The 12,700-nt window shown below is 47.8% G+C and overlaps 2 protein-coding genes and 1 long non-coding RNA gene across 9 annotated transcripts in view; 2 read left to right on the top strand and 1 right to left on the bottom strand.

The window, feature by feature from the left end:
- The window catches only part of TMCO4 (transmembrane and coiled-coil domains 4), a 38,534-nt gene extending 28,583 nt beyond the window's left edge, over positions 1–9,951 (top strand). For 5 of the 7 annotated variants that reach the window (XM_021417247.1, XM_021417246.1, XM_021417249.1 and 2 more), the window contains one exon: positions 8,539–9,951. In XM_021417247.1, the coding sequence (XP_021272922.1) occupies positions 8,539–8,949 (411 nt within the window). In that variant the 3' untranslated portion in view covers positions 8,950–9,951. The other 2 variants (XR_002444370.1, XM_021417251.1) reach the window with 2 other exon arrangements.
- HTR6 (5-hydroxytryptamine receptor 6) overlaps positions 11,128–12,700 on the bottom strand; it is a 3,292-nt gene continuing 1,719 nt past the window's right edge. The window contains exons 2-3 of the mRNA XM_021417255.1: positions 11,633–11,791; positions 11,128–11,541 (exon numbers count right to left, since the gene is read on the bottom strand). Of these exons, the coding sequence (XP_021272930.1) occupies positions 11,128–11,541; positions 11,633–11,791 (573 nt within the window). The remainder of the gene's footprint in view (positions 11,542–11,632; positions 11,792–12,700) is intronic.
- Positions 11,789–12,700, top strand: part of LOC110408503 — a 1,905-nt gene continuing 993 nt past the window's right edge. The window contains exon 1 of the long non-coding RNA XR_002444371.1: positions 11,789–12,489. This is a non-coding gene — a long non-coding RNA (uncharacterized LOC110408503). The remainder of the gene's footprint in view (positions 12,490–12,700) is intronic.

Below are 12,700 nucleotides of genomic sequence, written 5' to 3'. Positions count from 1 at the left end.
TAGGCCTCCCAGAAGGAAGTGGCATGGTAGAGGCTTTTTAACATGGTCCAGCGCTGTAGCTGTGCCAGTATCTTTGCACTTTCCTCAGTTGCCTTGGTTAGCATTTCCACACGCTCCCACATGCATTTTTTCCACTATCCCTGGGATTGTCATCAATCACTTGCAAGCATCTGTTGATGACATTAAAAGAAAAACGGCCGAAGAAGTCAAACGGTGATGACACAGGGGTGACGTTTCCTGTTAGGTTTGTCCAGGTTGCTCTCCTCTCTTTTGAGTTCTCTTCAGAGACCCTCTTTCTGTTGACCTTCTGCTTCCTGACCCTCAACCCTCCAGGAGTCCTGCAGACCTGACCCTGCCTGCAGCCTCTCCATTCTTCCCCAGAGGAACAGTATTCACCATTCAGCTGAATGAATCATGGCTGCAGAGCTGCTATCTGCTGATCTTCTGCTGTTGTGCATCTGTGTCCGTGCTGCCTGATGCCAGCAGACAATCCCAGCGCTGTTCTCATTTCAGAAAGAGCTGACACTTTCACTTCTTTAATCTTACTGCAAAGCACTGGGGAAAAAAAAGAGCAATTCCCGCAGTGGGGAAAACCTGTATTAAGTAGGAGTCATTCTCTTGATCCATTTTCCAGAGCATGGAGCTTTATGAAAAGAAACACAGTGCATTCAGATGAATGTTTTAGAAGTAAAAAGAGAGAGCAAGAAGAGGAAGGAAATATTCAGAGGCACTATGTAAAAAGTGACAAGTAAGCAAGGATGGATCTTGCTGCAAATATAGTGCAGTTGCATAAGAGAAATATAGAGATGTTTTCTATAAGGTAATTGCAGAAGAATACAAGAAAGCTCCTTGACTGAAAAATGAAAAATCCCTCTTTCTGATAGAGGAAACAAAACATAAGAACATCTACAGTAATTCAGACTAACATCCATCAAGCCCAGTATCCTGCCTAACAGAACATCTTCCTGCCTCTTCTACAAAAATACAGAAGGTGGGAGAGGGAGGCACTGTATACATGTGGCAATGCACATTCTTATTTATGCATGTAAATCAGGTATCTGCCTTGCAGGGAGCTTGTCATTCTGGTGCACGTCTCAGAGAAATGGAGTGTAATGCCTCAAGTAAAGGAGGACTAAGAGGCCTCTGTAGGATTCAGCTTCCCAGTAAAGGCTTTTTCTTTTTTTTTTTTTCCTAATTCCATAAAATATTCGGAGTTTCCTTTCATTTAGGTGGCTTATGCAGAAAGTTTCATAACCCACAACATGAATCTGATTTGAAAAAGGTCCTGAAGTGATGCAGAGACTCCGCTGTTTGTAGGTAGTGCTGCTTGAGATGTGTTCTGTGGTGAGTGCCTTCTGCTTTGTGGTAATTCAGTGGAGCCTATTGCTTTGCTGCTTCCTCATCTGAGTTTTCCTCTTTGAGCTTTGGCTCTTAAAACATTAAGAATAAATAGAACAACTTGAGAAATGGGCACATTTACAGCCCGCAGAGATAGGGCTGCTAATGAGGAGACAGCTTGATGCGGCGCTTCCAGTGAGGGTGCCTGGCTGTACATGGAAAAGTTTGGCTTGCTGGGATTGCTGAGGTCTCTGGTGCATCCTGAGTTCACCAGAATAATACAGTTCATTCTCAGCTTCAGCGGAAATTAAGCATCTAAAAAAAACAGGAGTGCTTTTCAATTAAGCTCTTGCTGCTTTTGAGGAACAATAATGATGATCCTTAATTGCCTGCTTTTCAGCACGATGAGCAGGCACCGGGATGAGCTCATCTGTCATGCCTTCATTTCTATTTCTGCCCTCAGCCCTCGCAGACCACCCTGGGACTCTGCAAAGGACCTGAGGTCACCTGCAAAGAGTGGCTGCACAGCCACCCATCTGCTGAGGGACCTCCAGCAAGCACAGCTGCAGACAGAGGCATTCAGGTCCCGCTGAAACACAGCCAGGGGTAGGGAGGGATGAGCAGTGATAGAGAAATAAAGCTCAGGCGATGCAAAGGTGCTGAGTTTGAAATAATTGTACAGACAGCGTCAGTAATTTGTCGTCTCACAGTCCAGCCAGGATGAAAAATAGCCTGGGCCCAAATGGCTTGGTTCTCTTTGCATCACAGTCCTCAAATGAGCAGTGGGCTAGGAGACCTCACTCTAAACAGGAGTTCACCTGTGAGGAATTTATGGCATGTCTCTCTTGATTAGTATGTGGTTTTTTTTCAGTCTGTCAGTAACTGAAGGAAGAATGTTCTCCCACTCAGCAAATGCAGTTATAAAAGCCTTCCTAATGGTTACAATGGGACTGATTTGTTCAGTGGATTTATTTGACAGCACCTGTTAGAGAGACCAAGGAAGTAATTGAGCTGTAATGTATTAGACTGATTGCTGTTTGTTCAAGTGGGATATTGTAGATTACATTTTGCATTAACATTTGAATATTGCAGCACTGCTCGGAGTCAGAATGTAGGCAGAGCATTTTCACAGAAGCTCACAAGTCAGGAATGGGTGCTTCTGTTCCTCAGGGCAGTTTTACTGCAGCAGAAACCAGGGATGAACTCGCAAGCTTGGGGCAATAGGAATGCATGGCTGGAAGTCTGCTAGAGAGCATGTTGGCAGCTAAATTCTCCTTTTCGTGCTTTTCATTGATGTGAATGCTCATAAATTCCTATAAAGGGAAAACATAGAAATGCCACCTGAGATTAAACCTCTCCTTGCTCAAGCACGCAGCCGGACAGAGCTGCATTTTGTACAGCTCACAGACACAAGTACTTTTCTTTAGATCAGTTGCTGTAACAGTATGTAGCAGCAAAACGTGCTCATGCCATGTTCTCCTGCAGCATCTCTGCACGACAGAAGGCAAAACAGCAGAGCTCGTTTTTAGAATAGTCTGTATCACACCTTGGCACACTTCTGCTTCTTCCCTGTGAGCCACCTCAAAAGCTTTCTACCCATTCTTTACTGTGGTAACTGAGCACTGGGGAAGCTGTCTTTATGACAGCAATTGAAAAACAGGAGTAACTGATCTCTCTTCCAAAAGTGCTCTCAGAAGAGGAGCTTAGTGTTCCCGTTAGGAGGGAATGCGAACAGACTCCAGTCTGGCCTTCAGCCAGCCAGGTACAGAAATGCCAGAAGCAGATGGCAAGTCTGAATTTTGTGAAATCCAGTCAATTTGGCACTTCTGTGGTTTAGGCTTTTCCCCCAAAATACTTTAAACTGGTTATTTATTTATTTATTTATTTATTTATTTATTTATTTATTTATTTCTAGTATTCCCAAGACTTGAAGCAAAGAACTAACTGTGGTTACAAAATGTGGAGTAATTAAGAACACGGGGGAGTTGGAAATGCAAAAGGTTGCCTGTGTCTCGTTATACCCTTGTTCCACTTGTTTCGAATGAGCAGTGCCACCTCCCATGGTGACAGGGATGAAGGGGATCAGAAGAGCAACAGAGATGTGCAGAACTCAGCTTGAGACAGTGGCTCAAAGGCTCCTGGAGAGTGTTCTCTCACGTCTGCATACAGGAAAGCAGACAAATCCAGTCCTCTTCACGGTGTTATGGGGAACATATCAGGATATGTCCCTGCAACCCAAGAGTTGTCAGGGCTTAGTTTTCAGTGGTGCCTCTTGCTGTTGAACACATCTGGGGCCTCTGATAATTAAATCATTCATTAAATACGTTTTAACCACATTTTTCTCTTTAGAATTCAAGCAGTAGGCACTGATAATGTGAATCTTTGAAACAGAGGAAGGAACTGACAGGCTTTCTCCAAAAAAGTGCAAATGGAGCCATGAATAACTTGCAGTTTGTTTTCCCTTTGTGGCAGATGAAAACTCGAAGGGTGGTGTCCGTCCTTGCTCCATCACAGACGTACTGCTTGATCTTGATGTACTCCTTAGAAGGCAGGGGATATTTAGCTGCTTCTAAAAGGCAAAGAGAACCATTCTGAAGTACCCTCTGGTTAAAGGCAGAGTGCAGACTCCGTTCTTGACAGGTTCACAGTGAACAGGTTTGTAGCTGTAGATTTTGCAAGCAGCCATTCCAATCCTATTATGCAAGCAAAACTGCCAGCGTAAGCAGCGGGAGCTTTCCCTAAGTCATGTTAATAATGTTTGATTCTGGAAGAGTGGCTACACAAAGCACAGTCAGATGGATTTAGGAGAATTTAGCTTCCTGTTTCCCGTGTCCTACCTGCTGGTGGTTGAACCTGTGTCTTGAAGCCACCCATCCAAAGTTTCAGTCTGGCATAGGAGACAGTAAGGACAAGAGGCTGTAATCTGCACTGGGAGGATGACACTGAAGTAGCACAGCTCTCACTGAATGAGCTGTTAAAATACAGAGGGCAGTTTGATTTCTGGCAGTGCAGAAGTGGGTGTTGATGTAAGGAGGAGAGTTATGCCCTCATAACCCAGGCATTATCTTGAAAGCTATTATCTCTCTGCAGCCACCATATCATTTCCTCCTTTCACTACGTACAGTCATTTCTATCTTATAATTTCCATCAACAAAATGGGAACTGAGGGAGATGTGAGCCACTGCCCCAGCGTAAGTGCTTGGGATCAGCACAAGTGTGAGAAGTGACGAGTCCTCCTGAGCAGTCTGGGATGAGGCAAAAGACAGGAGCTGATGGAAAAGTCATTTCCATCCTTGGAACCAGCCAGGTCCCTGCTTATTTCCAGTACCTTTGGGCATAAGTCATGATCTGATTTCCTGGTATGAGGTTTGGGAGGAGATGGTCTCTGTGCTACAGCAGCTAAAGTAGGGAAGAGGAGGTGCAGGGGAGGCTGTTCGGAGAATGCTGAATCGTGCTCTGCAACCCCGGGCTTGGCTGGTAAAAACTGCTCTCATTTCATGGAGCTGAGCTGAAAATCTGGTCTGATTTGGTAACGTTTGGCTGCCAGATCTTGTCAGAGTCACAGAGCAGGAGTCTTCCCCTGCTGCAGGCAGATGCTGTTATACCATCCAGATGTGGAGAATTAATCTCATTTTGGAGTCCTCATTTTGCAGAAATTGGGCTCTTCTCAAACTTCTCCATCATCCCGACTTGATCAACGTTGCCTTGCTGGTGGACTGCTGTAGTTTATAATGTCTGGGTCTCCCATACACTTCATTATATGAATCCAGTCTTTATTTTGGGGCATCTCTTTTCCTCCGAGGTCTAAGAGATTATGTTCAAACCATTTCCCAGCTGTAATTATATGCACAGTGTATTCCAGGCCTTTAAGACATTCCTTATACCATGTAATTTAAATACCTTCTACTTGACTTAGCACAGAGAGATAACTATTTGATTACAACCACTGTAAGAGTAAGTGGCATGTTTTGTGACAGTGATATGGCTGGAAAGACTCGGAGTGTTCACACACCACGTAGCTACAGCTCTCCACCACACGGTGTTCTTGGAGCTGGCAGAGGTGGGTTGAGAGTGGGTTGAGTTTCTCAGCAGTGCACAACTCAGAACAGAAAAAAACAGTGCTTACCCGGGATCGCCAACATCGATGTGTTCCCACAAAACGTATCAACGTTTGGTGGAGGAAGCCATGGGTAAAAGTTATTGCATTGGTGTGAAGCTGGCCTGGGCCCACACTGACAATGGTGAGAACGATTTGATCCGTGAGTTGTGGCTGAAAGATGATTGCTGTAAAAATGGCTGTCTTGCTCAAGAAGTGTCGCTGTAATTAAAGCAGAACTTTCACCAGTCCAGTCAGTGAATTATTCAGTCCACAAGAATTGCAGTTGTGCAAAGGGATGAGTTAGAAGCAAAGCCTGTTACCTCTGGCTGAATCATGCTCCAATCTGTATCCCATCAGTTATTCAGAGCAGAAGTAGAAACATTAAAGAGGAATAATGCAAGTGACACTGAGAGCCTTTTCAAAATAACTTTAGCTCCACAAAGTTTTCCCCAAATATAAATTGATTCGCTTCTCCTGTGCTGGAAGCTGGAATTGCTGAAGCTAGGTTTGTACCTCTAAGTGCAAGGGTGGACTCATTGCAGATGCCAAATCTACATTTTTGATTAATCCATTTAAATTCCAGCTTCTGAATTACTGGTCACGTTCACTGTCCTCACTTCGGGAGAACACAGTTTCCAAAGAATGAAAACTGGAGGATTTTGTTTCTGTGGTAACTTAACCCAGTCACAGCCTCTTTCAAGGTTTGCTTGATGTTCTGATGGTCCTCACGATGGGAATCTGCTCTTCCACTGGCTTTTGCATGCACTCCAAGTCCAGCACCGTTCCCCTGGCTGAGCAGTGCAAGGTTGCTAGGTCTTTGCTTCCAGAAAACACCGGGGAAAACAGGAAATTTTCAGCAAAACTAAATGTCCTCCATCAAGCAAGGCACACCCAGGCTCTGAATTAAGGCTTGCACTGACAAGTGGGAGAAACTCCGACCGGAGGAGCCTGCCAGCTTGGCGAAGGTGCCTGCATTTTGATTGATAACCGGCGTAGCTTGGGAGCCCTGCCATCAGCCAGTCCTTGCCACTGTGTGGAAGCAGGAGGCTGCACGGGTTTTGAGGCAGTATCCATGACTGAGGATTTTTGGATTTTGAGTTTCTTCCCTTAAGACTGTATTCGTCAGAAGGAAATCCTGAAAATGTGATGCCCTTCAAGGGCGTTGTTTACCGATGATGCTGAAGTGAGGAAGCTCTTGATGTTAAATTGAAAAACTTTCCATCACTTTCTGAAATGATGGCTCCTCTCAGCTGACTGATAGATCCACCTGAATGCTGTTAAAGTCCATAACCCCTTGGAGATCCTCCTGTGCAGTGCTGTAATCCTACCACCAAACTGGTGGCATAAACATTTGGGTTGTGTCTTCCAATGAGTCAAAGAAACTGTAACATCACTTACAAGAGGGGAGAAGTCACCTTAGCACAGCGATAAACCTAACCCACTGTTTTCATTTCCTTATAACAAGCATAAATTTGTTTGCTTTGGTTACAAGAGAGCTTTTCCATTCCTTTTGTTTTGATGTTTCTCCTGCACTTTGTTCTGACAAGGAGACAAGCAATTGTTCATTTCCCTTTAAAGATTTTATTGTCCCTCGCAATGTGGAAGTTCCCAGCACACCCAGCAGAAGCATTCAGCTCTTTGCACAGCAGATGGAAACAGGCTTTTGAAAAGTGGAATTGCTGAGTTTTCCCACTAGGATGCTTTCACAGCTTGGAAATAGGAAGGAATTTTGCTTGCTGTTCTGTTGGTGATGGCTCAGTAAGATTGCAACCACTAAGATCATCTAGTCCAACCCTCAACCCACGCCTGTGACCTCCCTAGGTCACATCACTCAGTGCCACTTGTACTCCAAGCACTGACCAGCACAGCTCGATTGTAGTGACTACAGGGGATTCAGAACACAGCAAACCAAGAGATCCAGCAGCACCTCCCAGTGAGTCTGTTGTGTTCTTATTGCTCTCCACCTTGTCCAGCGCTGTGTTTGTTTCCTTCTTTAGCACCAAGCTCTGCTGGGGGACAGTAAAAGATTCGTCCTTTTTGGAGGAGCAGTGTGCACGTCTTAACAACCATTCCATGAGACCCTCGATGGTTATTTTAATTAACTAATCCGTTCAAAACATCAAGAGCCTGTTGAGCCATCTGGATGGATTAAAGTCGCATATTGCTTTACTAATGTGCTGATTAAATCCTTCATTTTGCTCCAAGTCCTAAGTGCCTCCAAATGTTACCACTCAGAGGCTGCTTCACGCAATCAAGTAGGAGCTCTGCGTTCTGCACTGTGCTTCCAGCTTTGGAGATCTGAAGACTGGTCTGTAGGAGGCTCTTGGCTGTAGTTACCTCTAATGTGGGGCTTGAACGGGACACCTGAATCAGGAAGGGCAGCTTCTGCCTTTCCAGCCAGGTAGCCTTTAACACGTAACAGTAATAACCACTGCAGAAGAGGTTTTCTCTCCCTCCTGTGCCCTGACACGAAGGACACATTCCTAACATCTGTATCAGAAGGGTTTATCTTATCGTGGAAATCAGCCTACAGTTAAATATCTGGTTATTTACAACAACATACCACTGGCTTTAATTTGGTTTATGAACTTAAACCTCGTGGACTCCCAGTTTTATACGGGACAGATCAATGAACACTTAAATACTACCTCCTCTTCCAGCCAAGAACCTCGACGCACTCAGCATCTGTTGATCCAATTACTATATCTCAATTTAAATGAGATGTTTGCTTTTACAAGGAAGCTGAGGCACAGGGAGAGTGTGTGATTTACCAGAGAACAGGGAGTTGAACTGAGTCAAGGAGTCTCCTACCTGGGAGTCTGTCACCAGGGCGGATCACCTCCTCCTTTACCCTCGTGGCACCCAGAGTCTAGTCTTGTCACTCTGCACTTAAACATGCATTCCTCAGGGGTAAAGCAATCCAGGAGCACAGCCAGGTAGGGTTATTTCCAGGGAATACCACATTCTTCAGACCTATCCCTTTCAGCCTGTCGGAGCTGAAGCTAAATCTTGTGGCAGCGATGGCTTTTGGGATGGAGGACTGGACTGAGCTGGGTTCCCCATGGCTTCCCCACTAACTGCACTCCTCCTGTTGCTTGTAGGTCAGCGGCCACCTGGACTACATGAAGCAAATGGACACGATCCTAAAAGCTGTGGGCATTAAAACCAAGGAGGAGAAGGGCAGCACCGGTCTTTTTTCCCCTCTAGCCAAGAAATCACAGCAGGCAGCAGGCAGTGAGACTCAGGAAGAGGAAGATGCTGTGCAGGAGGAGGATGATGGTGACTGCCAAGCACCTACAGCCAGCACTGGCACGAGCTCTGCACTAACACGGCCTGTGAGTGCTGGCATGAGCAGTGATGGTAACCTGCACCCAGGAGAGGACTCCCTGGCCAGCTATGCTCACCGACAGGATTCTCCTGGATCTCTCTTGGCAGAGAGCTCACCTCCATGCCCAGCCCGCCCCAGCAGTGCCAGCAGCGTGAAGCAGGCAGGGGGTGAAAGCACAGACTGAACCAAATCTCTGAACCTTCCCTCCTCGCAGCCCAGCTGCTGCATGCATTGTGCCCAGCATCAGCTGCACGGAGCCATCCTCATCCCCCTGCCCTGCACAGCCTGCAGAGCTTCCTGTGGGGGGTGTGAATTTCTGCCTCGCAGCTCCTGGGGCTGCTGTGTGGCTGGGTGGGAGGCAGCAGAACCGGCAGCGAGCCCACACTTTGCCTGGCCTGCATGGAGGCCAATTGCAGCTCTCTGTGACGGGCAGGGATGCTCAGCCAGCACTGACACCTCTCTCAAAGCACAAAGGAGTATCAGTAGAGCCCGCAGAGCTGAGCTGCAGCTTTCAGACCCTGCTGAGGGCCCAGCCCTTGGCATCACAGTGTCACTGGATCTCAGCTGTCAGAGCAGTCTCCCACAGCATCTCCCACTGACAAGAAAAGGCCGATTCCGGCCCAAATCAGCATCGTTCCTCAGGAAGCAGTGGCAATTCCCTCATGGCACGAGCTCTTTTATTCTTGAGGGAAGCAGCTGCCACCGTTAGAGACAGTCTTTCTGGTATTTAGCTCTTGGGAAAGCAGGTGGCTCTGTGGGTATCTTTAAGCGTGTTGTGGAGGGGGCTCATTACTAGGTCATTAAAAACGTTTTTCCACTTCAGCTCTGCTACGTGGGGAGGCAAAAGGCTGAGCACCCCGGCTGCCCTCCCCCATCTGCTGCAGGGTGGCTGCCCTGGCTTGGGCACTTTCCAACCAACAGGGTTGTTTCCCTCCCTGCAAACCGAGGGTGATGTGTGTCCGAGGCCTCGTTACTATTAGGAACGTGCTTTGAGTCCCACAGGTGGAAGACAGCAGAAAACAGAGTGGGCTTTTTACTCATTGCTTGCTTCCTTCCTTGCAAGCCAGCAACCCACAGGGACTTTCTTCCTGTGTCCCACACACATCTCCAGCCTTAAAAGCTCCCTCTAGATATATTTTTAATGGGTTTTAAATAAAGCTAATACTTGGCATAGAATAAACATAAACCTGTTTGATTTCTCCCTCCTTCCATAAAGTGAATTGGCATCCGCTCCCTTTTTCCCCAGTCTCAACTTGGAGGAACTCAGCTTTACACAGGGTCCTTTTCTGGCTGATTTTGCTGCTCAGCACAAGAAAATGCCACCTAGCAGGAACGTGGCAAGAGGATAAACCCCCTCCTGAGAACACCTCTGGGTTTTTCAGTGTTAAAACAAGTGCCGTGCGGTACAAACACCTTCCCACCTCCGGATCTGGAAGGTCTCATTGACTCAGTGCAATTGCAGCTTGTGATTTTGGCTCACTTGGAGTCCTCCCTGTGCTAGCAACCCTTTCTTTCCCGAGCTTTCCACACACCTTACCTCTGGATTATTTCTCATGCAGTCGAACACGCAGCACAGCAACACGGGAAGAAAAGGAATGAGACTTTGCATGGCATGCGGCTTTCTTCTCCCGGCCTCCCATGTCAGAGGGATGCTTGGGGTTCACTTGCATAAGAGTGGGCTTCAGGAGGGCAGCCAGAACCTCCAGGGTACCAGTCCAGGGAGGGCACAGCAGCAGCCTACCAACCCCTCCCTGATCTGAAAGGCACTTGAGGAAGAATTAGCTGAAAGCGTTTGTCGGTGTTTTATATTAAGTACTCGCTGACCATATTGGAAGAAAAAAATATGTATTTTTTCTAACGGCATCGTCTTCAAATTGATGGATTGTCAGAGCAAAGTGTGATGGCTGTATGCCAGAAATAGGAAGCTGTGGGATGAAAGCTAAAGGGAAGCCGATTCTGTTCCTTACTACTGTCAGGATACCCGTGGAGCCACAAACAAGCTGAACGCCCACGCCCGTGTGGAACATCCAGCAAGCAGCGTTGAACATTTTGCATCAAATTTAATCCCCCGTCGTGCAGACTGCTCATGATTAAATAGGATGGTTGCAGCGTGCTGCAAGCCACTGCTCTCACAGGAAACTGAGACAGATCCAGCCCAGATCAGGCGAGGAAATGAAACCCCCAGCAGGCACGATGTGACGTGAACTGGAGCAGCCCCAAACCTTGTCCGTGAGTCGTGGGATGTGCTTCCCACCATTTCTTTCCCCTTGATGTGAGTTAGGAGCGGCCTGCTGGGCTGTATGGGTGGAAGCTGAGCACCTCCCCTGGGCTGAAGCGCAGGGAGACGTACCCAGGCTGGCACTCAGGCCACAGGGGTGCCGAGCTGCCGGTGCTGCAGCTCCAGCTCTGGGGTTTCTGCCTCAAAAAGGCTGACCAAGCGAGCGCCGGGTGCCAGCAGGGCACCTTCAGCGGCCGGCAGCAGGCTGTGTTCGTTTGCCACCGCTTCGGAGACAACAGAGTCGGTCTCAGCCTGCAAGGTGAGGACGTTCTTGAGGGACGTGGCCGCGCGGGGTCCACTGTTGGAGTTCCTCATGGAGAGGGAGATGGCGCTGGGCCGGGGCTCCCCGGTGCGCCGGCAGCAGGGCAGGTATTTGCCCATGGCTCTCTTGAAGTCCCTCATGAAGAGTGGGTAGATGATGGGGTTCATGGTGCTGTTGCAGTAGCCCAGCCAGGTGAGCACGTCGAAGAAGCCGGCTGGGACGCAGTCACACACTGCCTGGTGGGAGACACAGTGAGGGTTAGCCACGTCTCTCACTGAAAAAAAAAAAAGCTCTTTCTGCCAAAAGAAAACCCAAGAACCTGCTTACCTGTGTCATGTTGGTGATGAAGAAGGGGAGCCAGGCCACAAAGAACATGCCCAGCAGGATGCCCAGCGTCAGGCTGGCCTTCAGCGCCTTCTTGCTGTGCTTGTTGGCAAACCTCCTGCTCTCGCTGCTGGCTCCGGGCTGGCTCTGGGCACAGGGAACCTGCAGAGGGAGATGGGGCAGTGAGCGGGCACTTCTCCTCAGGCCAGAGCCTCCTGCCCAAGGGAAGTGGCATTTGGTGCTGCAAATCCTGCAAGAAAATCCTGCTATTATTTCCCTTCTGGCAGGGGCAAGAGGATGGCCCACACCACAATTCCTGCACCATAAATCAGGAAGAGGAAGCAATAGAAAAAACACAGAGAAGATGATTTTTTCCACTGTAGAACAGGAGCGTTATCATTAAGATGCTTCTCTTATAGGAAACCCAGCGCAGTCAGTGTTTCGGTGAGAGTAAAGCATGCCCTGAAGAGGCAGCTCTAGCTGCTGATTAGAGCAGCAAACTAATTATATTTTTAAAAGTGGGACGTCAAACATTTCAGCCTACAGACACCATAACTAACTCAGTCCTCTGTCCCTTCTTGCACTCTAAAATTAAGTTACTGTCTCAGCTCTCTGTCATAATTAGATGAGGCCCTGTTGCCACTCAGCTTCCTCTCCGACAAGAGAACAAAAATTCATTTAAAAGCTTGAAGGCACCCCAGCTGACACTACATTTTCAGCTGGCCATCCACCTGAGCTGATGTGGGGCTCCTGTAAGCAACCTGCACCCTGCTGGGACACTTGCCTCATTTTAGTTCTGCTGAGAAATGTGGGCATCCCTGGTCCCCTGAGCAGTGCAGCAGTAGGGCCATGAGGCTGCAGTAGGTTTGCTTGGGTTTGGTTGGGTTGGGTTTGGTTGGATTTGGTTGGGTTGGGTTTGGTTGGGTTTGATTGGGTTGGGTTTGGTTTGGTTGGGTTGGGTTGGGTTGGGTTTGGGTGGGTTTGATTGGGTTGGGTTTGGTTTGGTTGGATTGGGTTGGGTTGGGTTGGGTTGGGTTTGGTTGGGTTTGATTGGGTTGGGTTTGGTTTGGT

Source organism: Numida meleagris, chromosome 20, assembly GCF_002078875.1.
Source record: "Numida meleagris isolate 19003 breed g44 Domestic line chromosome 20, NumMel1.0, whole genome shotgun sequence".
Taxonomy (NCBI): domain Eukaryota; kingdom Metazoa; phylum Chordata; class Aves; order Galliformes; family Numididae; genus Numida; species Numida meleagris.
This window is presented reverse-complemented; position numbering and strand designations above follow the sequence as displayed.